This window comes from Sesamum indicum, linkage group LG1, assembly GCF_000512975.1.
Source record: "Sesamum indicum cultivar Zhongzhi No. 13 linkage group LG1, S_indicum_v1.0, whole genome shotgun sequence".
NCBI classification, from domain to species: Eukaryota; Viridiplantae; Streptophyta; class Magnoliopsida; order Lamiales; family Pedaliaceae; genus Sesamum; species Sesamum indicum.
Genome location: NC_026145.1, coordinates 17,303,364 through 17,329,908, shown reverse-complemented (window position 1 = coordinate 17,329,908; position 26,545 = coordinate 17,303,364). Strand labels below are relative to the sequence as shown.

Sequence of the window (26,545 nt, the reverse complement as noted above, 5' to 3'; positions counted from 1 at the left end):
GTGAATGGAGCATGGGTCCATAATTGGGGTGGAAATTGAGGACCACTCTTAGGTAGGTGGTCCACAAATTAAAGGTTGGGGGAGAGGTTGATGAGGTTCTTGTTCTTGTTCTTGTTGTGTTTCCAAGTCATCAATATTTCATATTAGATATGGACCCCACCCCCATTTAATCTACCAAACAACTCATCTTGGTAATGCTAAAACCATGGGCTTCACTACAACACCTAAGTAAATAAATATGGTCGCGACTTGAAAAATAAATTAAATTATTTTACGATTCAAAATTAATGAATAAAACCATCATATTTGAAATTTTTCGTACTCCATAGTCGATAAATGTTGTAATTATGAAAACTTAAAACAAAATTAAACTACTTAAGCTCGACTCATGTTTGCTGCAAAACATTGTGTAAGGACTATATATATATTTTTCCTGGGGGGAGGGGGGTGGTTAAATGCAATGAATAGGTAGGAAAAGGCCCACCAAATGAGTAAAGATAATTGAATTGAGAAATGAAGTCTACTTTTTTTGTTATTGCAGTGGTCTCTCTCTCTGGTCCCATTGTTTAGAAAAAGCCCGTGAAAAACGAGGTCCACTCTCAGTGCAGTGGGTCCATTTCCAGTTCCACTCTGCCATTACCCACTTACACTACTTAATTTTTATCTGTCATGTTTGGCTCCAGAAACTAAATAAATACTTCTCCACTTATCCTCAATTGAACTGTGTAACATGAGAAAAATATGTCTGAATTTGTACCATTTTGGTATGAACTACTTCATAATATTGCATCATATGACTGACTCCAAGAAAGTTGCAAGTGCTCCAAGAATTGTTTTTTTTCCTGTTAATGAAAAAGTTGCATTCTCAGGACTTTCTCGCCCTTAAAACTATTACTCGGATACTTACGTTGTTGTGTTTGGATCTTGAATTTTAACTTTAAAGAAGAGGGGACATATACACACCCGACTCCAAGTTTACAACGTACGCCTAAAATTCTTCACAATGGTAGTATGATCATCGCTTCGCGTACTTGTTTGCTCCCAGAAATATACAAAACCAACAGCCGGAAGGTTTCACACTGCATTACAAGTTCAAGATTCAAAATTGCCAACTCCAGTTTATAACAGTGTCTCTAAATGTGGTTCAGAGCAACAGAGGAGTTAGATAGTCAGGTTTTCGTGTATGGCGAGGAATGATCCAATTATGTTTCCTCCGACATCAGGGAAGGTTTCATATCCTGGTAGCGGCTTCACTTTGCCCTTTCGATCAACCTCGACCGGGTATTTGAGAAGGTGTCCCCTCATTTCTGTTACCTCATTGGATGCAAACTGTTCCCAGTTAGCCTCCCCCAGTGATCTAACTCGTCTTGCACACTCTAGGGACTCCGGTCTAGTAAAGCATTCCTCCAAGAATCCAAGATGCTCGGCCCATAGCGACATCCTATACCCGTATATCTATACAAAAACGACAAGGTACCAAGTTTTAGACTCCGCAAGTGTCTTTATTCTCTTGTTTCGAGTGTGCTGGATTGTATTCTTCCTGTATTATTTTCTCATTTGCGGCCATTAATTATTAAAAAGCACAAGAATTTAGTTACCTGTCCTTGTGGACCGGATAACTTTCTTGCCCAGGTATGGTGAGGTTGATAGGCTCCCATTGCGATCTCTGTGTCTCTAGTACCCTCCATGGAACGTTGATTAATGTTTGCCGACCCGATTATTACATACTCATCGTCCACGATCATGCCTTTAGAATGAACGTAAATCATGAATCTGCGGTTTTTCCGGCTGAGTCCCTGAAATACAAAACGAGCATGAAAAATCTTGTCTAAAATAGACACTAAATTTTGTATGATTTTTACTAACGTGAGTATTTTTCGTGCAAACCACAATGAGAGAGGACACGTGTAAACAGTGAAGTGTAAATAACCCTAAAATATAAGGATGGAATACCTGAGGAGTGTTTGCTGCGGCCTGATTCTCAGATGGAGCGCTTGCATCGGGTGCCTCACGGTTGCCAAGGCAGTAAAAATTCAAATAGTCTTGCGGTGAGTAGGCATCCTCAAGGCCAACCTCCACTAGAGCTTTGTAAATAAGTTCATACATCATTTGCATTGTTTTATGCTGCAAAAGAGCTAACCATTAATGCAAACTCTAAATGCAACTCTAAGAAAAGCAGAGATCGATACAAATAGCATATCACCATTCATTTAATACTATATAGTCCCAATTTCTCCTCTTCGTTCAAGCATATGTTACAGAATTCATACAGCAGAAATTATGTATATGGGCCTTCGATGTTAGATCAGTACACACCTGCCAAAATAGAATCCTTTGTGTAGGAGCTCCGGTTGGATTACCTTCAGGCCACATTGGGATGACAATATAAGCTGCAAACCTCTGATGCGCTCTAATTTTTTCGGCAATTTTTAACGCAATTTCTATGGGAATCAAGTTATTAGCACCTGCAAAGGAATCACGTGGCTTTCAGTGTGCATGGTCGAGGAACCTTGAGAACATGAAGGCCAGGCACCACAACTTTTTCAATAGTAATATTGCTACAAATGATAGTGAAATCAAGAAAATGCAGGGAGACGTAATTTGCAAAACATTGGGCCACAAGATATCTTGAAAGATTTTGAACATGAAGCCAAGTGTAGCTTGAGAGTTCAAGCTCTTAATCTCCACTATTATAACGAACCAATTCCGGATGGGAGGGAATTATACTATGAAATGAGAAATACTGCTCTTACCAATGTCCCTGTATTGATTCCAGTTATATGAGGACCCGATGAAGTATTGATTCTCAATATATATGAAATGTTGGGCAGCACGGATCGCCTTAACGTATGCCGTATGTATACTCATATCTATAAGAACGTTCTTCCCGCACACCAAGTTCTGTCCAATATAACAATAATCTTTATGGAAAGGTACTCTTAACCAAAAGATTTGATTGCAAAGAATCCAGTTTTCAGCTCACCCGCTTTGTAGCGTCCCTAGGATTCTTTGGGAAGCCTTTCACAGAATTTGAATCAATAGAACGAAACACCTGAATGATGTACAGAAGAAGAAATCAAGTCCATTTTCATAAAGCTGATGTAATTTTGCGATCTATAATGCTATGTTTGGACCTTGGATTTTGGTGAGGAGAAGGAAAAAGGGCATCAAACATAAAGCAAACAAGTACAGTCATTTGTTGAGGAAACATATTTTTCGTAGTCCTTTCCTGATTAAAATCCAAGGACCAAACGGATCCTAAAGCTCGATGGGACCAGTTTACCTGCACATGCCAACCCTCAGGATCGTCATCACGTACACAAGGAGCATCAGCCATTCCCAATATTTCAGGCATCCTTTCTATTCGGAGCAATGCATCATCATATGAAATCTTCAGTTTTTTAATTCCATGGGGCTTCGCTGCCTTCAGCCATCGCTCCTCAAAGTTAGTTAGAACATCATATGCTGCAGGCCCATCAATTTTACAATGCAAGTCATGCCACGGTTCTCGTGGACAACCAGTAACATTTCCCTGTTCAGGTATTGACTTCAATCAAGAAATAGACAAAGGCAACACTGTTTACAACCACAAACTGGTCTCTCTTGCTAGGGCGCATTTTCATCAAATTAAACAGAAAACAAACATGTCTGTTTGATGCTACATCAGGGTCTGTAGATAATGAAGAATTGGCATGGCTCAGATTATCCCTAAACTAAAGAAATGAGGAGTATTTCCTTGTTATTTGTCTATTTAGAGAATAGATAAGAGATGCTTGATAATTAGTGCACTACACAGCCAGTAGTAAGAAAAAAATAGTGACATATTAAATTCTTATCGTCTCTGGTCCACCATGCACGTGGAACCATATTCTGTTTCCTGAGGTCAGCGCTGGTGGCCAACTAAGTTAAAATTTTTAACTTGACAGCAATTGAGTACTTGCATAAAATAACATGCACTGGAGATAGAAGGAAAAGATTTACCGTATAAGTTGGATTGTGATAGTCATCTGAGTGGAAAGTTTGCAGCGTTCCAAATAGTGAATGCAGAGGAGTATCATATCGTCCATCACACATGTCCAGTCCTCCTAGAAAAGCAATTATTTTTCTTCTGTTATTTCCAGCATCAGCATCAACTATAACAGTTTTCTGATGGTGTGTATAAATGACTTCAACTTCCTAATCATGAAATTATAAGACATTAATCACCAAGTTTTATTGTCAATTTAGACAATGACCCCAACATTAAAAAGCTGATGTAACAAGCACAACTCAAGAGCAAACCAGCAACTTTTAAAAGGTAATCAGCATATCTCAGTTCAATAAAACAGCGATTTAAGCTAAACAACATAGTGACCGTTTATGCTTTCCAGGATAATGGTGCTCTCACTGTGCCATGTAAAGAGCTTGTTGTTAATGACGTAAAGCAATGTACAAAATTTGGATGAAACTGCTTCTTGCTGACCAGATGTCATCTAATAACATTAATTGCTCGAAATGCTGCCCTCGCCGAGAAGTTAAGCTAAGTACTATTAGGTAAAAGTAGTAAATGTAGATCAACATCATGTGTTCTGAACATGTGAAATCAAAATTCTCTAGCAAAGAGTAACGAGGCCGCATTGCAATAAGATCACTTTTCCAATGATCAGAACTATCCAACTCAACTCAAGCGTAATCTAAAGCTCATAGAAGGAATGTGGTAAAACTTATACATAAGAACCCACAAGCAACAGAGCAGAATACTCTAAGTTAGACTAACTGCAAAACCAATCTAGGACTCAACTTTTAACATGAGACACAGATGACGACTAATATTTGCTTCTTATATTGAAAACACAAGCTTCACGAGATGTTGCTAGAACCCCTGACTTTCGCGTCTCTCTAAAATTGCAGGCATGGTAAAATCTTGGTTTATTTAATTATCAGGGACTCCCAAGCACACAAATTTTCTATACTATAAATCGAAATAGAAAACGGAAGGCTTGTTATTCAACAGTTTAACATGACTTATATGTTCGTGTCAACCAATCCCAATAATAGTAGACTCCTCCTGTTGTCAGCATGTGACTTCAACAACATTTGAAGTTCAACATGAGCAGTCGCTTTCAGGTAGGACACAACCCATGCGTGGTCCAACAAATTTTGACATAAAGGCATCCATTTTCTACCTTTCCAAGATCTACTCCATCCTATGCACCCAAGTTGCAGAGTTGTAATTTCTTGAATATTGAGTGAAAACAAGTAATCCCCCAAAGTCTAGATAAGTAAGAATAAGCTAAACAAAAGGAGAAGTGTTATTACTTTTTGTTTGTAAGTCAACATTTTTCCCACTCTTTATCTGCTAATAGCCACTAATTAAGCATTACACCCATTACTTAAATAGGTAAAAGTTCAATATTAGTCGAGTTATACCTGGAATTCGTCTAAAGTCTAAACTATACAATGCTATTCATTAGACATTAACATTATTGCTTCTCTTGCATCACTTGTAAAGAATGTCTCCACTTATTTCGTTTATTCCCTTGATGGAACTTTATTCTGGTGAAATCCTTTTAGGACTTCCAGTTTCATGTATGTACTTATAAAAAGAATCAGACAATTGATATTTACATTTTGACATCTTCTTAGAAGACATTGCTTCAGCCACCCCCCTCCCTACACCAGGTTAAGGTTGACTTCTGCCACTTTCCAACCTTATACATTCTAAGATGTAACAGCCATTACATAAGACATGAGAAAGGTTTTAATTCTAGAGGTAGCAGCTCAAAATGCTTCTTTAGAACTCATCATCCTTCAGCAGCACACCAGAGATATAGGAGCTAACGTTCATTGAGCACCACTACACATTCAAAGAACATGCACATGTATCATTAGTCATAGATATGCAATATGAAGAATCTGTGCAATCATCACATGCTCGATTTTGTAGAAACAAAAATGTTAATGAAGGGTAGCAACAAAGTTTAGTCCTTCTGGCATGTACATGATATAAACATCCTGAACTAAGAGAAAGAAAGGTAAAACGATTCATCTGAAACCATACCCTCTGCTTCACCCAGCTGTGACGCTTTCCAGCCACTCGAGGACAAAGCAAAACTTGAACAGAAGAATTTTTGAAAAAACGACGAGTTTCTTCATCATGAGTTTGCATGACTCCATCCTGAACATGTATAAATTTACAATCATGGACTGCTTAGGAAAAAGAGAAAAGAGACCAATTTACTCAATCGGAGAATCAGAAACTGTAAAAGAAAGTTCTTTAGGACCCAGCATTTAATGGATATTAGACTCTAAAGCTCCTAACAGAAACTACACATGAAAAATAAAAATTTAATCAGCATTTAGGAGATCAAAAATCCAATGTGATCCATCAATTCTCTTCACTCATAGAACTGGAAAACATGCCAAAAATGGCAAAACTTTCGCTGATAAGCTTGGAAGTCAATTTTATCACAATCACCTAACTCTCTCCATTTAGAAAAATGGTAGAAACTTAAATTTCTCCCCAAAAACATCTGTCTGTAAAACAAGATGGGGAAGGAGGTTTCATGCATACTTGTTAATCTGATACCACAAACTTTCTTAGGCGTCTCTAATTTTTGTTTTCGCATTAGAAGAGCAGCAAGGTCATTGAGGCTAAATAAAGATGGATGACTACCTGCCCTGTGGTACCATGCTTACAAATGTTAACCAACAGAACAGAAGTCAATCACATTCTGAGATTATATTGATTATATTAGTTCAAGTTGCAGTAATCAAAATGTTTAACATAATGCAAGCACTTACTGTTTTGTACCCCAGTATGCTTCTTGACGTAGGGTCATCCCATATAAGAAGCAGCACTCTCACTCCTTCCTGTGATTTTGACTTCAGAACTTCACCCAAAGTATACTCAGAGATGGAATTATCATCCCTAACAAGTCTAACTTTATGCCACACTGACCATCCAGTAATGTAGATCAAGCGTCGAGCACGGCGTATTGCGTCAAAGATGTCACGCCAACATTTCCCATGCATATATTGTGTCCCATTGTCAAGCCTCAAATTTGGGAGGCATCCATCAGGGACATGAGCATCTTGATAGAGAGTAACCGTCCCACCTCTTCTAAGTGGAAAATATGTCCCAGGAACTCCTGGATAATGAGGGCCAGCACCAATTCCATGATGGTAAATGCTCAGTTGCTCTATTGGATTATATTGTATCGATAGACTCAAAACAGCTCCAACTTTGCAAGGCTTGCCACTAGCATTAAGAATTGGAAAAAATCCCTGAATTTTCCCTCCTCCATATATATGTTCAAGTGGAACTGACACGGTTCCTATATGCTGCGACCCTACAATATCGTTATCCTTCACCACAAAGTTCACTTCTGCAGCATAATGAGCTACTGGAACTATAAAATTTTGCATCCAAACAGGATTTTCATCATTGCTAATAACGAAAGTCCTTCCAAGAGTGGCACCTGTTATTGTTATGGAGACATAGGGATCACTTGTAATCTTACGGTTTATTTGTCCTTCAATTTTGCTGCTCATATTACCAGGCAATCTGTTAAACATATCCCCTATTCTTTTGTGGAACATATCCATGTTTGGAAGGTTTTTTGCTTCATATACCCAAATATCCAAGTCCCCATGTAAGAGCAAAACCCTCAAAGACGTTTTAGACGACGAAACTTCCACGAGCTGCATCCCTGTCCCACCATATGGAAATTTGGGACGTCGGGCAATAGGTGAGGCTATGGGAGAAGGGCGCTCTGCCTTGACAGTAGGAGATGTCTCCCAGCCTGAAAAGGAGCAAATACGCTGCCCATATATAGCCCCAGAACCACTATGTTTATTAGTCCTTGGCAAGGGTCCCGAGTGATATTTTTGAGGGGGACTGGATGGCGATGCAGATGAAGATGCAGGGGCTGGAGGGGAAGCTGGCACAGATGACTGGTTCTGATCATCAGCCAAATGCATATTTCCCAATTGATTATCAATAGGAGGATAAACCGGAGGGTAAATGGGGGAACTAGCATCTAGATTGTCAGCCTTTGCTATTGAATCCCCCCCAGACAATGAACTACTTTGGTGCCGGTGATGACTGGGGTAATCACAGCTGAGCCTAGAAGGAATTCCAGATTGAACATCCGGAGGCTGCAATCTCCCAGATTCTAGACGTTGGAGGTGATGATATGAACCATATTGGAAACTACCAAATGGTTGAAGACCAGGTTGTGGAGGAGGAGCAGCCGGGTATACACCAAGTTGATAAGGGTCGGAATTATACTCTGATGTCTGGGCGGGTGCAAATGTGGGTGCCAGTGATGTTGAAGGACCTTGATATCGATAATCCAGTGGCCCTGTATGTGAAAGGGTATATGGGGCTCCATGATGAGAATGCTGTGGATAGACATATGAACCCGAACCCGAAGGATGAAGAGCAGGTCGTGGGTATTGATTTGGAGGTGCTGGACCATGTGTGTAGCCATAGCCAGGATTGTAGGGGAATGGAGATGAAGGGTAACTATTGTTGTTGTCCATTCGCGGACCAAATTGTTCTAACCTCTGATTCTACTATACATGCATAGAGATCAAAATCTTGTCATTGAAAAACTCAACAGACAGCATTTATCAAAATGGCCTTTCTTTCTGAATCAAGAATGATTTTTCCTCGCCTGAATTAACAACTAAAACCAACAAGTGATCCAGATAAACGGAAATTTAACGGGCTTCTGGCGGAAAAAAAGATGAAATCTTTAGAGACGAGAGAATTTACCAAGAAAAATTATCAACTGGGTCTTTCAATTTCTTCCTACAATTCAAGAACATGAAAATCATCGATCCAGTTGAGCTGGGATCCTGAAAAAAGCTGATCAAGCAAGAGAGAGACAAAGAGGGAAGATGAGTACCTTATAATTTTTGAATTCTTTCAGTAAATTCACCGATATTCTGGAGCCCAGAAGGAGGAAAACAAGAATATTGAACCAGGTGAATTGTATAACGCTTAATGTGCAATAATACCTGACCATAAACCAAAATCTTTTTCTTGGGTAGAAATTTTCAAGAAAAAAGTCAACTTTTTACCGGTTGCTTTAGGTTACAGATTGAACACCTTGATGATTCGGAGAGATATAGGTTGGACAAATGCAGGCAGTTGCAGTTACCTACTTACACCCACGAGTCGTAATGTACGTGGAGCTACGCTATTGGCTAGTGGCCAGCCCAACCCAGAAACGCGTTATTTCATTTTCTGGTTTTCTTCTTGATTTATGGGTCAGTCTTTCCAACTTTGAATGAATCATTAGAGCAAGAAAAGGAAAAAGCTTCAAAATTTCAGTCATAACTTTCTCGAAAAGTCGTTTTACTGCATTATTAGCAGGACTGCAGGAGGATCTGGAGAGTATATTTTATTCTTGATGGGCCAAGTTGAGCTAATTTGGGTATAAGTAGGTATATTACTAAAAGCCCTTTAGCAATTGCTTGAAGAAAAGTTCAATTACTTTTGGAGATACCAAAAGAGAAGGTTCTGATGGAAATAAGATATAAATTCTTTGACCCAAATAAGGCCAATCATTTTGCGTCTATATTACCTAAGAAGGTTTTTTTACTTTTTATATCGACAGCTTCTCCAATTAATTTGCACAAGCTGAGATTATCACTTGATTCTTGGTTGGTGAAGTAGGTTGCTCTGAAAGTTTGAAATAATAGTAGTCCATTCATACTGCTACATTCGCAGAGAAATACCACAACATTCTTCAAATCTTGAGAAAGATAAGAGTACAGAAGATATGTGGGCTTAGCTTGAGAAGTTCTAGTTCAGAGTAGGATAGTCATGCTCTAATTATTGCAACCAGGTGACTGCAATAGGACTCCTGACAGAATACTTCTTGGAAGCCCACACTAGAGTCCCAAATGAGAAGTTAGCTGATGCAGTACCTTCAGCTATTGACGTAAAACGCACTCTGTAACTCAGTTTTTCCCCCAACTTACGAAACTTCAGAACTTTAGGCTCAACAATGATGGATACACCTTCGGGTTCAGTCACTTTCACCGCATAAGTGCTCACAGGAGTTCCAACATTTGTGACTGTTCTCTTGTATGTTACTGTAATGTTCCGAGCATTGCTGCTCAGAAGTACTGCAAAAGAAGGATAGTTTAAGTCACTGGATTGAAGATCAGAGCCGGGGGAGCAAGTGAAGTTCCCCCCAGCAAAGAGGGCCATTTGTGAAGAGTTGTAGTTTAGGCTACACAAGTAGGAAAGGTAATCTTCTGTTGAGATGTCATAGATTAGGCCAGGATCAGAAGCCTTCTCAGGATCAACGTGGCCAGAACCAAATGCAAATGGGGTGGCAATTTTTGAGTTTGTGGAAGCGGCATCAAATATTGGAGAATTATGAGAGTCGTGGGTATAAGCCGTTGTCATTAAGGCTGATTTGATTGCTGCTGGCGACCAATCTTTGTGCAAGGATTTGAGAAGTGCAGCTAGGCCACTAATATGTGGACACGACATAGATGTGCCTGAAACAATGTTGAATCGAACTCTTCTTCTGTCACTTTTGAGCTCTGATGGACTAATATTTGGTGGCCATGCTGCTAAAATATTCACTCCTGGTGCAGTTATATCTGGCTTGATGATATCGGGTCCAATCACGCTAGGTCCCCGTGAGGAAAATGCAGCCATAACAGGAGCCGGGTTGCTGTAAACAGTTCCTTTAAACTCGATTGTAGCAGTTGCATTGCTTGAGAAGTTTGAATACATCTTGACAGCATTGGCTGCTACAGCTCCCAATGATGTAGCAGGAAAGATGTGTGGATCAGCCAAGAGTTCCTCGCCTTGATTTTCATCATTTGCCAGTATCATCCCTGCTCCCCCTGCCATTTTAACTTCCTCTCCTTTTGCAACTCTGCCATTTATTCCTCTGTCACAAATGACAATCTTTCCTTTAACTAGTCTTGGAGAGAGGGAGCTGCTGGAGCAAAATTTAGCCGCTCCTCTGCCTGCAGTTTCACCATATACCAATGGCAATGATTTTGTGGGCTTGCCTGAATACAGGGAGGCTCCTGAGAAAACCCGCCTGTCACCAAGTTGGACTTTGGTCGAAAAACCACGGTCCATGTAGCTAGCTGCAACTGTCATGATCCACGGTGCAACATTGCTAACTGTGGAGTCTCGAGGACCTGAATTGCCAGCTGAAAACGAGACGAAAACTCCATTTTGGATTGCACCAAATGATGCAATAGCCAAGTTGTCATTGTAATATGGTTTTGAGGCGCCTCCTAAGGAAAGTGAAAGCACGTCCACCCCATCATTGACTCCTTGTTCTATGGCAGCTAATATATCAGAACTTGCACATCCTAATTGGTAGCAAGCTTTGTATGCTGCAATTCTTGCTGTATACCTCATTCCAGCGGCTGGTCCTTTAGCCAGACCTAAAAAACTTGCACCCTCTACAAGATTACCACCTGCAGTCGAAGCAGTATGCGTTCCATGTCCTTGAGAATCACGAGGTGATCTGTAATCTAATGTCTCGTTTATTCTTCCAGCAATAGCCTCATACCCTTTGAAGAAGGCTCCGGCACCTATGAGCTTATGGTTACATTTTGAAGCTGAGAATTTCGTGCCAGCCTCACATTTTCCTTTCCAACGAGAAGGCACCCGTGATACACCTGAGCCACTGAAACTGGGGTGTTCAGGCCATATTCCAGTATCCACAACACCGATGATCACATCTGAATCCAGATTTTGAGGAGCCCACAACGCCTTTCCCTCTTGCAGGCCAAGAAAATGAGGCGAATGAGTTGTATGGAGGATAAGTAATTCATCAGTTGTGGCAGCGAGAAAGCCATCGACTTTTCTTAGAGATTCAAGATGTTTCTTGGAGAGCTTTGCAGAAAAACCTGAAAGAACATTTTCATAAACATAAAGAAGTTCAGGAAATGCTGCTGGCTGATCTATCTCTTCATTTGCACCTGCTGAGGACACTGCAATAGATTCAATGATGGCCTCATACCATCTTTTTGATGTTCCAAGAGAGACATCTAAAGCTTTGATCTTGGTCTTGTCCATGTGAACCACATATGTTTCTGAGTCTATGCCAGCAAATGAACTTAAAACCTTGAGGCTGGAAACTAGGAAGACTATTACTATCAATGTTGCTCCTGAAAGAAGCAGCAGCACAAAATCACGAATAGAGAAATTACTGGTACTGATAGTTTTAGCTACAAAGTAATAAGCAGAAACGTTGAGCATGGCATGTTCAAGAAATTTGAGTAATGTTTCCTGAAGCAACTCTATAAAAGGATGCATGTCAGACGAGCAAATCAACTTGCATGCAATTATGTCAAATCTAAGAGTCGATACCTGTCATCATGCTGAAAACTAACTTGAACTATCACAGATTCTGCACAAACCAAATGTAGTCAAGTGAACAATTGGGCTACCATTGCGTCAGAGCAGACACTTGAATCCAAATCACACTGGTGAAACAGTACTTTCCCAAGATCTTTTGTCAAAGTGCTAAAGTCCCAAAAGACGGGAACTATAGGCATGCAAGTTCATAAAAAGATTTTGGCACTAAACCTATCTTGATCCTAGAATAAAGGATAGCTCAGAATGCCATTTGACTCCTTTTGTATTTCCTCATCTTATAGTGAAAGTTCGTATGAGAACCTGCGAATGAGCAAATGAAGCAAGAACCTTATAGATACGGCATATAGCGCGCTAAATGTTAAGATAATTACAAACGATCGATGCCCCTAAGCCATCATAATCAGTAGTGGCTTCATTCACTAGTGGCCATATGGACCAGTCATCATCATATTCCAGTTGCTTCGAGTTAAAGGCATGTACCAACGTTTCCGTGCTAAAAGTAGCCAATAAATGACAGTGGTTTGAGGGGTTAAAAGCAATAGTCTCGATTGTTATCGTCTCTTTTTATCAGCTTTCGCAGTGAGTGATGATGGACCATCTGATACAATGACTCACCTCACCAGGAGCTGCTATGCCTAAGGTATCAAAACGATGGTTTTTCTTCTGCTGTCTTTCACACTTAGGATAGATTTGTGGGTTTCAGGACTTGAAATTCACATCATCTTCAGCTTTTCTTATATTTTCTCCATCTTCAAACTGCTTAGTTGCATGTCGACAACAAAATTGCTGTTCATCTTATCAGAATCTTGTTTACAGAAAGGCCTAATATTAATTATAAACAATAAATACACTTTTGGTTCAAGAAATGACAATTTTGAGAATATGAATCCAAATGTAAATATTGACCAAAATGCGCTTTTCGTACAACCACAACTCAAATGCTTAAACCCACACCTCAAGTCTAAAACCCTGCGCGGATTCCAGTTCAATGACAAAAAGATGACAGGCGTTCTCGGCCGTCTCTCCCGGCGGAGACGACCGCCGCTAATCTCTCTTCTCTCCAGGAACCACCCTCTGTCCACAACCTCCGCCGCCTTCTCGAAACTCCGCTCTGAATACTCCTTCGTAGCTCCTCCCTCTCTCCGCCCGCAGCCCCCAAGTAAAGATCCCATTTTTCAACCGCAACCAGAATCTAGACCCCGAAAAACCAAACCCCCTTACCGCCCGCCCTCGTCCCTGGACAGGTCCGACCCGCCGATTAGGTCCGACCTTCCATTCGACTTCCGTTTCAGCTACACTGAGAGTAGCGCAAAAGTAAGACCCATCGGGCTGAGGGAGCCAAAGTACTCGCCTTTTGGGCCTGGTCGTCTGGACCGGGTATGGACAGGGGTTTGCGCTCCGGCTGTCGACCCTAAAGCGGCGTTCGCTGGAGTTGATGGTGAATTGGAGGAGAAGAGGAGACTGATGAGAGAGAGAATTCAGGGAGAGCCCTTGACTAATGCTGAAAGGAAAGCTCTTGTGGAGAGGTGTCAAAGGCATAAAACCAAGAGGCAGATAAACTTGGGTTTGTCAATTTCCAGCTTCTAATTTGGGTTTTCGATGTATTTGTTGAAATTGGGTCATTTCTTTTGGTAAATTTGATTGCTTTTTTATACTTCTTCTCTCTAAAAGTGGAAGTACGAAGTCCATGAGAATAAAGAGATGGAGTGTGTGTCTTTGTGTTCGGAAGAATTGAAGTTTGGTGCATATTATGAGCTCCTCAGTTGGAAAAAGCTAAGAACCTTAGTAAAACTCATGGATTCAAATGATTATCGAATTTGATGAACTTGTGTTAGAGAAGAGTTATGATGCTTCATCTTATGAAAATGAAGTTGATTACTTGAGAATCTCACATGGTAAGAATGTTTACCATTTGTTACTAAAGATTCTATCTTTTCACCTTTTCTTTCTCAGTGTTGGTAACAGTAGAAAATTTGTTGATTCATATGGAACCCTACTGATACGTCAGGGCTTCTTGTTCATGAAAATGTTAGCTGCTGTTGTTGGTCATGTATTTATCCTATGAGAGGTCTAGTGCCCTAGACTACTGGAATTACAACAGTCCTGAGATGTTGATGTTCTAAAAATGTGCTTGAATCAGATCACTCATGAGTGAGTATACTTTTTACTGGTCTATTTGGTGCATTTCTAGGATACATGTCAGTATGATTTAGTCCAAAAAATCTTTTTGATTTGTTTGTTCACAAGAAGTTCTGTTTAATGCAAACTGTCAAACCAAAAAGGCCAGTTTTCATGATATTGGTGAGGGGCTGTTTAAGTGAATTGAGTGCTTAATTTTTGTGGTTTCTAGCGAGGATGCTTTCTCCTTGTTTTCCTCATTAAAATTTTTTTGTTAAATTAAATAATCTTTTGTTATGGCTGATTTTTCAATGACTGGAAAAGGCACATCTGAAATGCTTGCCTGGCTCATGACTTTCTCAGCTCACACAGAGACTTAGACTGAAGAAGCCAGCTGATTTACTGAAAAATGACTTTTTGTACACTTCGAGATAACAATTAAAGTAATCAGATATTCAGATTCTTACCTTTATATATCAATGTGCTTTTATGTCTTCTTTTATAGGGAGGGATGGTTTAACGCACAACATGTTAAACGATATTCATAATCACTGGAAACATGCTGAGGCTGTCAGGATAAAGTGTATGGGAGTCCCTACTGTTGATATGAAAAACATATGCACTCAGTTGGAGGTACTTTCTTATCCAATACAACTTCCCTGATTTTACCATTTGATGTATCATGCTGCTAGAGGGATCTTGTTTCTGGTGAACATAGTCCATAAGTCTGACTAGATGTTTTAAAATGCTAGTACTCCCAGAGATATTGTTCATGTTGTTCTACCTACCAACACAATTTCATCCTCCCTTATGCGGATTTAAATCTTTACCCTTGTTTATGAGTTGTGGATTTGGTATTATGCATATTTTGTTATGTAAAGCATTGAAATGTCTGATACGACATGTGTATATTCCAGGAAAAGACATTTGGTAAGATCATTCATAGACATGGTGGCCAACTTGTACTTTATAGAGGTAGGTATTATAAGCCAAAGGAAAGGCCTGTGATTCCACTGATGTTGTGGAAGCCTCAAGAGCCAGTCTATCCGAGGCTTATAAAAACTACGATCGAGGGCTTGAGCATTGAGGAAACCAAGGAGATGAGAAAAAGAGGGTTATCTGTCCCTGCCTTAACCAAACTTGGTATGACTTCAGTTCATTATTTCTTTTATCAGAAATTTTGCTATAATATATTATAACATATGATTTCTGCTGCAGCTAAAAATGGCTATTATGGTAGTCTCATACCCATGATTCGGGATGCTTTTCTCTGTGACGAGCTGGTTCGGATAGACTGTGAAGGCCTCCCAACAAGTGATTATAAGAAATTAGGGTGCAAATTGAGGGTAATGGTTTCTTGCTAATTGAAGTTTTGAAGTGGTTTGATATTTTGGTTCTTGCTAGTGAAAGACTGCGCATTTCAATCGGGTATCTATGTTGATAATGCTACTTCAATTGTGTGGTCTTGTGGGTGCTTCATTGTCTAAGTCCACAAGCACTGGGGTTATTTCCATTGGTTTATGATTCACCTAAAGGAATTTTGCTTCAGAATTCTTGAACTTTCTTTTCACTTAGCAGCCATTTTTAAGTCCCAGCACAGTTAGGAATAATAAAAGAACTTGAGCCTGTTGAACTAAATGTCCATCAGTATTTTGCTACAGACATTATTAAAATATGTTGACTAATTTGCTCCTCTTTGGTGCATTCCTGACTTTGTACCAATGGTTTCTTCAAATAACGTGGATGCGAAATTCTCTTCTCTAACATCGAACATGGTATCTATCTTACATCTGTGTCACGGTAGATTTACTAGTTCGTGACATTGAGGTTTACATATCTGTCATTGCAGGGACTTTTGTCACCTTCTGTATGCCGCAGTTTAAACTGACTAGCTGGCGATATAATCTCTTAAGTTTCTTCATTGTACCAAATGCCAACCTAGTACTCTAACTTGTGGTTATTTATTTATATCCAAACAGGACTTAGTCCCTTGTATTCTTGTTACATTCGAAAAGGAGCAGATTGTAATATGGAGGGGCAAGAACTATAAGCCCGCAGAAGGTGGCTACTTCCTGACAGAGAGGGAATCATTTGATGATCCAGATGATGATTTATCGGTTGGCACACATCAAAATGAAAACACAGATCCCAATTAGAGTCAAAGTGATTATGATTCTGGTCATTCCGATGATGAGTAATTCCGGCTTGTGCGTGCATATTGTCCAATAAACATGATGCTACAAGAATGACAATGAGCCATCAGGTAAACTAGTAGATGGTATTGAAATACAGACACTGTTATATTAGACTTGTGTGTTTTTTGTGTTGAAATAATCTATGTCTATGTCACAGGCTGGGTAAAAGTAGATCTGGGAGGGGAGAAAAGAAAAAAGATTGGCTCTGCAATTCAGTGGTGTATGTTGTTTAAGTTGTCTCACATGGGTGGTGAATTGAATGAGATGGTGCACATGCTTAACACTCTGAATGAGTTGGTGAGATTTGATGGGCACTATGATCAATGTGATCTTGTGTAACCTTGTATACTAGTATTTTTAAGATCTTATACTAAAGGAATTAATCATATTAATGAATGCGAATTGGTCTAAGTGAAGAGAGTATGAAGAATTTATTATTCAAAAAATATTAAAATAAAATAAAAGGAATGGGCGTGGCGCATGGGATGGGAGAGTCACTTCACCTAAACTCGTTTGAGACATTGTAGAGAACATGTGGGGGTTGTGTGTGTCAGTGTGTGGTTGTGGTGAAATCAAACTCCACTAACACCACTTTATGCTGTCCCATTCTTTTTGTTCTGTCTTTTCAATTCTTGTGGACAATATACAAAAGGGAGTTATGTGTATTTTCATAAAAAAATAAAAGGGATTTTCTATTTACAACATTTCAACGATTTGGACTTGTATAAAATGTCTTATATTTGAATTGAGCATGTTGGGTGTTGCATCACCTTCACTTTCCTCAAAATCTCATGTATTTTTTTCAACTTTATATATATAGATTGAAATTGTAAATATTTGCTTTAAGGGAGAATTACTGTATAAGAAATTATAAATAGATGTTAAAATATAACATAAAATTTATATGTGTCATATTAAATAATTATTTTAAAATATATTATAATTTATTAAATTATTGATTAAGCTTGTTTTTGTCTAAAGATTAAATATATAAATAAAAGTATCATAATTTATTATTATTTAAAATAAAATGTGCCATGATACTAATAATATATGATCAATTTTTGAATATAAAAAGAATAAAATATTGAATATGAACAAAAAAGAATTGAGTTCGAGGTCGAGTTTATTAAAAGTTGGAGTCGACTCAATTCGAACAAGAAAAACTTAAATTCGAATCGAGTTCAAAATTAAATCAATAAATTTGCTACTCCTAGTTTGGTTAAAAGAGTGAGAGTATTCCGCATGTACCGAACCCTACATGCAAATTTTGCCACCTTTTATTATTATTGTGAATAATAAATAATTATTTCATAAATGGGAATAATTATTTTAAACGAAATCTCATCTCACCATATATTATATTAATCAATCAATCAATCAATCTGTCTCCATATCATAATCCCAATTTGACCGCTCCGCTGCCTCCCTTCCCTTCCTTTTACTTTCTCTCTCACCCTCCCCATCCCCATCCGCAGCAATGGCACCCGCAGCAGAAGACCACTCTCTCTCTACTCCCCTCCTCTCCTCCGACCATCACCACCCCCACGTCGTCCTCACCGTGCACGACCAATCTGATCCTCCTGAATCCACATCCGTGTCCGACTCCAATTCTCAGGCTCTATTTCAACCGCGCGATGAAGACCGTCATAACCCGTTTGCGTTTATCGGGGCGAGTGATGGTTTCGAGGTCCCCGGATCCAGCACCATCGACCCGTTCCGTAACCATACCCCGTCTATCGAGGGGTTGTATGAGTGGTTGAAGATTTTGATCTGCTTGCCCCTTGCGGCTGTCCGGCTTGTGCTGTTCGGGCTGTGTTTGGCGGTGGGGTACTTGGCAACCCTTTTGGCGTTGCATGGGTGGAAGGATAAGCAGAATCCCATGCCCAGGTGGCGGTGCCGGCTCATGTGGATTACCCGTTTTTGTGCCCGTGCAATCCTCTTCTCCTTTGGGTACGCATATTTGAGTTTTAAGTTTGATTATGTTTCTAAAATCAATATTTATTGCTCTGGATGATGTCCTTTGTCACTTGGTTTTTGTGTCGGAAATATAACTAACTCGAAATTCTTGTGGTACTGGAAAAGTAGATGCAAAATAAGTACGTTCCCTGTTTTTTTTTTTTTCAAAGAAAACAAAGGAAAAGGAAAATAAAGTTAAGATGTTTATGCCTGTACTGCTTAAGATACGTTTTCTTTGATGGTTTGTCCGGGGATTTAGTTACTGACAACGCACGAGCCCCTTCACATATCTTGCACGTTTATAGTGCTTGAATGTGGTTAATTTTGTCTCTTTTCAGTTTCAGACAACTACTGTTAAGGTTGGAGCGTGCTAACTGAAAAATTATATTCGATTGGGGTTTATTGAAGGCTGAATAATTCTTACAATTGTTGTTGTGCAACTTGTGTATGGTTCTTTTAGCTAGGTCAAATAGTTCTGGTCAAGGTTTGCATTGTATTTGCATGATTGCTCACCTTGTGAATAACACTCGAAGGAGCTGAATATGCGAGGTTCTTTAATATTGTCTGAAAAAATTGTATTCATCATGTAGTTATGCTTGGTTGACATGGCATTTATCATTACATATATTGGGAACGGACGATTGTACTATGTATATTCCATAATAACAGAACTTTATTGGATAACTTTCAGTATATGACCTTCCAAACAAAATTCTTTTTGGAACACAACAAATAGAAGATTAGAATGCTTTCAAGTCTTGCAAATTCGTTCTGCTCTTCCAAAAAATAATATGTTCGGAACACAACAAATAGAAGATTAGAGTGCTTTCAAGTCTTGCAAATTGGTTCTGCAGTAATGAAACCACTGGTCATGAGTATGACAGTAGTTTTGTACTGTCATTAGATGGTGTAGAATGGCCGGGAACCCGCCAGGAACTTTAGTCAGTGGCTTAAAGTGTGTTAATTAAGAGCCTCATTTTGCTACATGTTTATGAGATGCTAAATGGCAAAAAAAAAATGACAACTGCACTTTGGGATCTTTCATAAAAGATAATGAAGACACCCTGTTCAGGTTGAAATGAGCAAAGTTATGTTATTGTTCTCTCCTGTTAATGCAACCTATTTATTTTTCTTCTTTTTGAGGGTGTTAGTCTTGTTGATTAAGAAACTTACCAATTGTTTCTTTTGTGTTTTCTGCACTGCAGCTACCATTGGATAAAAAGAAGAGGAAAACCTGCTCCTAGGGAGATTGCTCCTATAGTTGTGTCTAATCATGTATCATATATTGAACCTATTTTCTTTTTCTATGAATTATTTCCCACCATAGTATCCTCTGAATCGCATGATTCCATGCCTTTTGTTGGAACCATCATCAGAGCAATGCAGGTATTTCTATATTCCAAGAACTTGCTGCTAATTTTTCTGTTCTTTTTTTTTTTTCTGAAAACTTGCAATGTCCACGGGTAGGGAGGCATTTCTAATTGATATTCTTGGCAGAAATTCATTTGCTGTCTAGGTTTCGGATCTTTATTGCCTTTTAATTGTGAATAATGTCATGACAGCTTTGATTTAATCATGGTTTTCTTTTTCTCACTCTGTTAGGTTATTTATGTTGATAGATTCTCAAGGTCATCCAGGAAGCATGCTGTAAATGAGATAAAGGTAGAAAGAATCCGTATGCACTGTCCTACTTATGTTTTGAACTGAAACATAAATAATGAAACTTTTAAGTTATAGGGATGGATAAAATTATAAGATTTAAAAGTTCTATTCTATATATAAGCTATTTGATACAGAAATGTGCTTTCAAGGATGTGAAAACAGAGAAAAGCTTCTTGCAATCAGTTTCCTCGAGTGCTTTTATTTCCCGAGGGGACAACGAGCAATGGAAGAGTTATTATTTCCTTTCAACTTGGTGCCTTCATCCCTGGTTATCCTGTTCAGCCAGTTGTTGTGCGATATCCTTATGTACACTTTGACCAGTCCTGGTATCATCCATCTTTGACTTTGTCCACTAGTGTTCTTTTGATGTGCTTTGTAGTGTCTTTTATCAGCTTCACTCACAACCATTTTTTCCAGGGGGAATATTGCACTAGCAAAGTTGATGTTCAGAATGTTTACTCAGTTCCACAATTTCATGGAGGTATGCTTTGGTATTAGTCTCTCCATTCTCTTTTATTATTTAATTTAGTAGCTCTGCTCCTCAGAGGCCGAAATAAGTCCCAAAAAGACCATTCCAAAGTGCAATCATATACTGCTAAATATGTCACAGTGTGTGAGGGCTTGTGCTTGTTCTTTATCCTTGCATGCTGGATTACCATTGAACTGCTGATGACTATGGTTCTCTGCAACACATCTTTGGTTGTAGACTGCAGCAACGTATCTTAGTCCTTAGACATAGTGAACCACAGAAAAAATTTGAGAGAACAGAAAGAGATGGAAGTAAAAGTTTAGTTGGTACTTTTATTTGCTAAAATTGCTTCTATGATATAAAAAGACTTTGAATGTGATGCTGCCTGATTCATACTGAAGTCCAGCTTTTACTCCCTATTCTCTGTTGATCTGATGCTGTAACTTCAATATTTCTTCTTATTCAGATTGAGTATCTTCCCTTAGTGTCGCCTCATGAAAACCGGAAGGAAAATGCGCATCATTTTGCTCAGAGGGTGAGTCCTGTCTATTGAAACATGGATTCGCCACTTTCGTTTTATGTTATGATGCTCATCAACTTCTCTTTGTGCTTGAAAAACATCCTAATTCTTAGACTCATTTGCCACATTTAAGTTGATGAATGTTGAACGACGAGAACTTTCTGTTGCTTGTGAATGTCTACCTTCAAATATTTTTTCCCTCATCCCTGGGAATTTATTTTCAGGAGAATTTGCTTATCTTTGTACGTTTGTTGAAATTAAAGTTGCTCCTGGATTTTTGGTGCTCAGTTAAAGGATAAAACCTATAACCAGTTGAAAGGTTTACATCCTAGTATATTATATATTAAGGAAACTTTCCTTGACCCCTCGCTTTGTTTTCCAGGATTTGTGATGTTAGGATGGTCAGGGATATGTGTACATGCATTTGATTGGATGTTTCTGCACAGATAATAGTCCATCAGGGCCAATAACCTGCCATACTGCTCCTATCACTTTTTTTGAAATTCAAGCATGCCATTTTCATTATCAGTTTCTCTTACATATTTCGTCTCTTAAACCAACTCTATTCAAACAACCAACCTCCACCAGCTTGGTTAGACATTGGTGGCATTAAGTTAGGGGTGCTGGTGGCAGCAAGGTGATGGGCTGTGAGTTGCGATGGTTAACATTTTCTTGCAGGTTAAGTTCTTCAGGTTGATAGTGCAAGGTTATGAAATCATGATTGCTCTTTCTCTCAAATTTTATGTTTCTTCATCCATCTCTATTTTGTCTAAAAGTAGAGAGAAAAAATTGAGGCGAGTTAGGATATCTTCCCTTGTAATTCTCTGTCAAGTTGACAAATGAAATATTATACTTATACTATAGATAGATAACAGGCCATTTGTCGATTTTATTTAAAGGAAAAAGGTCTTGAGGTGCAGTTTCTTTCTTATTCAGACTTCGGAGAAGATGAGAGTTGTATATGTATAGATGTTGTGCATTCCATGTTTATCTCTGGATTTGTATTTCACTCCCATTGTTCCCAAATACCATTGCTAAGTTATGCTTGTGACACGATGCAGACGGGTCATGTAATCGCAAGTGCACTCAATGTGGCACAGACATCTCACTCGTATGGAGACTTTATGCTTCTTGCAAGAGCAGCAGAGTCAAAGCAGGTCTAAGACTAGCTTCCTTGGTTGCCTGTAAAATCCATTGATTTGCTAGTGATTGCCAAAGCTCTTTGTACCACCTTCATTTTACTAATTGTTTGTCGCCATCTCATTTTTCAGTTAAGATTGAAGATGGGAAAAAATAGTTGTATGTGTTGTCCCTTCTAGCTGCTCATTCATTGTGTATGACCATGTGGGATGTATCCTATCTTGATCTTTTTCATGTAGGCAAGTAGTATTTAACACCTTTAGAAAATTGAAAGTACTTCACCGGAATATTTCATGCTAGCCATAGAATAGATTTGATAAATCATTCGTTTAAAACCTCAGTAAATGAATTTACTTTCTTACTTTTTTTCATTGTTTCCTCTTACCACCTTTAACCCAGCCATTTTAAGTATTATTATCAGCTACTGGACATGCTTTAAGATGAAAGGAAAATATAATGTGGTGCTGAAAGAGTATCTTAAATTTCCATGTATTGCTGAGTGTAAAAGTTGGGTTTGCTGGGTTCAGTCTTGTATTAATATGATGTGTGGAGGCCTGTGTTCTTGCGTAAGATTGTTCCTGTTTCCTGTAATATGCTTTATACGCATGTGCCATTTTATTGTATTTTTGTTTCCTTGGAGTTGTCAAATCCTGTTTGTGCATTTTGGGGGGGGGGGGGGGGGGTGATTGTATTGAAAATGTTACTCAAATAATGCTGTTTGCATTTAGTAATCTGCTGTAAAGTTATTTACTGACAGCACATTAAAATTTTCGCGTGTCAGGAAAACCCTTCGCTGTATATGGTAGAAATGGCCTGGGTCCAATCAGTAAGTTACACTTCCTTGCTTGTCTAAAGCTTTGCGAAAAAATGAGAATTATATTAGTTTGCCTTTGCCCTCTTTTCCCTTTACTTTATGAAGTGATGTTTGGTATCCATGTCTGTTGCCATTTCTCATCCCATAAATTAAAATGTTTCAGACATTCAGTTGTGGAAGTAAGAGCGCTTCATTGTAGTATGCAATATTTAAATTAATGATTTAATGTTGAAGTTCTGTTGCTAGCTTAATTCTTACTTGAGTTGAACTATCTATCAGGTAATTTTAACAGCTGAATAGCGAGTGGAAGATTACCTCAATAAATGTCATCTGACGAGGAATACTTTCATAGAGATTACTTGCAATCGTTTTGAAAAGAAACCCCTTCCTATGGATGATAGAATGAATAGCTTTAGGAATCCCAGTTTGATTAGTTTAATTCACCAAGTATGGCTAGAATACTGTCATTTGCCAAGTTTACTATTTTATTTGGCAGGTCTAAAATCTCTTGACATGCAGGCTTCTAAGTGTCCCTTAACCAACTTACTCCTGAAAATGTAATCAAGTAATCAATTGGTCAAGTTTGATATGGGTTGGGACAAGCTATCCAGTCAACTTAAAAAGGTAGCTGGACTGGTGGATGACTGCAGCACTGATATGTTACCCTCATCCAAAAAAATGGGTTACTAGAATCTGGTTGTTCTCACACTGAGTAAAAACAATAACAAACTTGTCATTTATTATGCTAATAGTATGCTGAAAAATGAATTGCTCATACTTCAAAGTCATGCCTCATGCAAAAATCTTCTGGAAGTTCCTTGACCTCATGTCTAATAAACACTTAACTACTGGGGGGTTCATGCAATGCATTTTGATTTTCAGAATCTACATCTGAGGGTTTTGGAAGCAATAGAGTTTTTGGAGATATTTCTGTCAATGAATCCAGACCGCAGGTACTTCTGAGGGCTGTTATTTTGGTTTGCTATTTCAGAAATCTGAACTTATTGCAATTCATTATTTATTTAGTTTATAACTTAATGCTTCTTAATTTACCTGCCCAGAAGAAGAGAGTATTTCTTATGAAGTTCCAGGACTGCATTCTGGTTGATGTTTAAGGTTCGTATCAAGTTTGAGACATGCTTTTGATGCAATTCTGTTTCTCTTTCCAGTGGACATGTCGAATTTCATGACTTCCTTCGAGCTCTGAAACTGAAACCTTGTGGTCTTTCTGAAAAGGTTAGCACTGAGTTCCGTAAGTTTCCATGATCTTTTAATTGAATCTTGTTCACTCTGCCTGTGATTGGTATTTCTTGTTCCAATCCTGTTCCATTTTTCTTGTTCCATCCTTTTAGAATAAAAACAGATGAATCTTGAAACTTTTCCCTAGTATAACGAGGAGAAGCTGGGTATTTTTGACAATGCTGTAATTTATTATTCTTTTGTTTCTTGTCGGAAGTTATGCAGTTTTTCTTACTGCACTTGTCATCGGCCTTATTCCACTTTTTGTTTTTTAAATGTATATTACCATTACTAATGGTATTGATGTCGACACTATTACAAAGGTTTCTGCCATCACATTTGATGATTAAGGAGAATATAGTTATGGGTTTTCCTCCTCAATGGTTGAGCATATGATCCCTGCTGCAGCCAGCATTAGTAATCTAGCATGCAGTTGTGGAAATCACAATTGATTCTGGCTTCTATCCTACATTAATTAACTGAATATTACCTCTCTTTCCTATTCTATTCTTCAGATGTTTGGATTCATTGATGTGCAGAAGATTGGTAAAATAACATTTAAACAGGTAATTTTGTTGTTTTATGCGCGTGTATTTGTTTGTTATAATCATACATGATATGTGTAATGTACTGTGGGTTGTGTGGTCAGACCCAAACCAAGTTTTAGAGTCTCGCACCTCACAGGTTCCAGAAACCTAAATACCTAAAAAGAAGAAAAGGAGAAGATACTACAACAGAAAGCAGCACGTGCTGCGGATTGCTTTTCTTGCATAATACAATTTATCAGTTATGAATTGATGAATGGGTCGATTTTCTTTGATTTGTCTTGCCTCTCCTGACTCCATTTCCTTTCTTATTTTATTTTAACCTTTTTTTCTAAGTCACTTCTCCTTGACTCCAAACATCTTCTCATTGTACCTACCAGAATCGTCCTAATAGCTATGTAGATTGGTATCATGAGTGCGACCTTTTTTTTTTCGGGTAATCCGGTAATCAGTTATTAATCCTTTGTAACCTGCAATCCCAGTTAATTACCTCTATGGTTCAATTCACTTAAGTAGTACTAAAGATAAACTAAAATTTACCATTAGATAGGTTCATTGTGCTATCCAAATAGTAATGAATAGGTAATTATATGCCTTGGTGTAAAAATATTCTAAACTTTCTCAGAGTTTGAACTTCATGCTATTCCAGTTCTTGCTTGGTTCAGCCCATATATTGAAGCAGCCACTATTTCACCATGCCTGTGAATTGGCTTTTAGTGAATGTGACATGAATGGGAAGAATTACATTTTGAAGCAAGAGGTTTGTAGTCACTATCCAGCTCCTTCCGTTTCTGCTTCTTCTTTGCTTCTAACTGCTATCTCAAATTTCCTTATTGTTTCATGACAGTTGCAAGATGCTGTTTCACTAACAGTTCCAAACTTGAATTATGATGAGGTCAGTTAGGGAAATATCTTCCCAGAAACTTGTTTTCCCACTAAAATTACAGCCCAATTCTTAAAAAAAAAAAAAGTTGATCGGATGGATCTAGACTAGATTTTTCAAGCATGTCTTAGGTTTATTCCAAAAGGATGAAATTTATTTTGCCACTTGACAAGCTACTTCTATTGCATATTATCTTAGGTATTTGTATAGAAGTTCTATCCTGGTAAAGTGATTTCCTGCTTAAAAAGCATATCTCAAGCACGTTTCAGCTTTCATGTTTTGTCTCATTCTGAGCTCATATATTGTTCATTTTGAGGTTTGCAGATCCATGGGCCTTTTAGTTTGTTTGATATGGATAATGATGGGAAGATCAGCAAGGATGATTTCATCTCCTGTTTGAGAAGACACCCATTGCTCATAGCACTTTTTGCACCAAAATTGTTGCAAAGAAGTTCGTCTATTGCCACACAGAGTTTAGTGCAGGAGGTTTTTTAAGAATGGGTGGCGCATTAGCCTTGATATTCTTGGTTTGTGAAAGGTTGTCCCATCCAAAGAGGAGGTGGTGTATGCGTGCGTATGTGTAGGAGTCTGATATCTAGAACTGTTGGTGTATGCATTTTCTGAAAAATTTCTATCATACCATCAA

The 26,545-nt window shown here is 38.5% G+C and overlaps 4 protein-coding genes across 7 annotated transcripts; 2 read left to right on the top strand and 2 right to left on the bottom strand.

Moving 5' to 3' along the window:
- On the bottom strand, positions 984 to 9,285 carry LOC105171745 (phospholipase D gamma 1). Of its 3 annotated transcripts, none has more exons than XM_011092982.2 (12): positions 8,895 to 9,285; positions 8,762 to 8,797; positions 6,784 to 8,559; positions 6,041 to 6,157; positions 3,982 to 4,176; positions 3,284 to 3,532; positions 2,984 to 3,052; positions 2,754 to 2,901; positions 2,317 to 2,465; positions 1,954 to 2,124; positions 1,599 to 1,796; positions 984 to 1,455 (listed from the first exon to the last, which is right to left on the bottom strand). In XM_011092982.2, the coding sequence occupies exons 3-12, from the start codon at positions 8,524 to 8,526 to the stop codon at positions 1,162 to 1,164; spliced, it is 3,333 nt and encodes a 1,110-aa protein (XP_011091284.1). In that variant the 5' UTR covers positions 8,527 to 8,559; positions 8,762 to 8,797; positions 8,895 to 9,285; the 3' UTR covers positions 984 to 1,161. The 3 variants fall into 3 exon arrangements, with proteins under 3 accessions (XP_011091284.1, XP_011091276.1, XP_011091260.1); XM_011092974.2 differs by having other exon boundaries at positions 6,784 to 8,660; positions 8,895 to 9,284; XM_011092958.2 differs by having other exon boundaries at positions 6,784 to 8,797; positions 8,895 to 9,284.
- On the bottom strand, positions 9,681 to 12,634 carry LOC105171737 (subtilisin-like protease SBT1.1). Its single transcript, XM_011092948.2, has 2 exons — positions 12,347 to 12,634; positions 9,681 to 12,144 (listed from the first exon to the last, which is right to left on the bottom strand). The coding sequence occupies exons 1-2, from the start codon at positions 12,354 to 12,356 to the stop codon at positions 9,827 to 9,829; spliced, it is 2,328 nt and encodes a 775-aa protein (XP_011091250.1). The 5' UTR covers positions 12,357 to 12,634; the 3' UTR covers positions 9,681 to 9,826.
- On the top strand, positions 13,223 to 17,079 carry LOC105171730 (CRS2-associated factor 1, mitochondrial). Of its 2 annotated transcripts, XR_002286566.1 has the most exons (6): positions 13,223 to 13,919; positions 14,979 to 15,106; positions 15,391 to 15,616; positions 15,692 to 15,819; positions 16,453 to 16,736; positions 16,826 to 17,079. XR_002286566.1 is itself a non-coding variant. In XM_020691755.1 (5 exons), the coding sequence occupies exons 1-5, from the start codon at positions 13,238 to 13,240 to the stop codon at positions 16,627 to 16,629; spliced, it is 1,341 nt and encodes a 446-aa protein (XP_020547414.1). In that variant the 5' UTR covers positions 13,223 to 13,237; the 3' UTR covers positions 16,630 to 17,079. The 2 variants fall into 2 exon arrangements, 1 of the variants encoding a protein (XP_020547414.1); XM_020691755.1 differs by having other exon boundaries at positions 16,453 to 17,079.
- Positions 18,046 to 26,545, top strand: LOC105171719 (lysophospholipid acyltransferase LPEAT2). Its single transcript, XM_011092926.2, has 14 exons — positions 18,046 to 18,621; positions 19,833 to 20,013; positions 20,230 to 20,289; positions 20,452 to 20,615; positions 20,707 to 20,770; positions 21,225 to 21,293; positions 22,340 to 22,435; positions 23,200 to 23,244; positions 24,115 to 24,185; positions 24,402 to 24,468; positions 24,987 to 25,037; positions 25,666 to 25,776; positions 25,864 to 25,911; positions 26,224 to 26,545. The coding sequence occupies exons 1-14, from the start codon at positions 18,149 to 18,151 to the stop codon at positions 26,392 to 26,394; spliced, it is 1,671 nt and encodes a 556-aa protein (XP_011091228.1). The 5' UTR covers positions 18,046 to 18,148; the 3' UTR covers positions 26,395 to 26,545.

What these genes read in the sequence shown, in the direction of transcription:
- LOC105171719 (XM_011092926.2), top strand. Translation starts at nt 18,149, where the DNA reads ATGGCACCCGCAGCAGAAGACCACTCTCTCTCTACTCCCCTCCTCTCC. An exon ending in GAGCAGCAGAGTCAAAGCAG is followed by an intron (nt 22,436 to 23,199) that starts GTCTAAGACTAG and finishes TTCGCGTGTCAG; the next exon opens with GAAAACCCTTCGCTGTATAT. An exon ending in CTTGTGGTCTTTCTGAAAAG is followed by an intron (nt 24,469 to 24,986) that starts GTTAGCACTGAG and finishes TCTATTCTTCAG; the next exon opens with ATGTTTGGATTCATTGATGT.
- LOC105171745 (XM_011092982.2), bottom strand. Translation starts at nt 8,526, where the DNA reads ATGGACAACAACAATAGTTACCCTTCATCTCCATTCCCCTACAATCCT. An exon ending in CTAGGGACGCTACAAAGCGG is followed by an intron (nt 2,902 to 2,983) that starts GTGAGCTGAAAA and finishes TATATTGGACAG; the next exon opens with AACTTGGTGTGCGGGAAGAA. An exon ending in CCGCAGCAAACACTCCTCAG is followed by an intron (nt 1,797 to 1,953) that starts GTATTCCATCCT and finishes TTTGTATTTCAG; the next exon opens with GGACTCAGCCGGAAAAACCG.
- LOC105171730 (XM_020691755.1), top strand. Translation starts at nt 13,238, where the DNA reads ATGAATCCAAATGTAAATATTGACCAAAATGCGCTTTTCGTACAACCA. An exon ending in ACATATGCACTCAGTTGGAG is followed by an intron (nt 15,107 to 15,390) that starts GTACTTTCTTAT and finishes TGTATATTCCAG; the next exon opens with GAAAAGACATTTGGTAAGAT. An exon ending in CCCTGCCTTAACCAAACTTG is followed by an intron (nt 15,617 to 15,691) that starts GTATGACTTCAG and finishes TTTCTGCTGCAG; the next exon opens with CTAAAAATGGCTATTATGGT.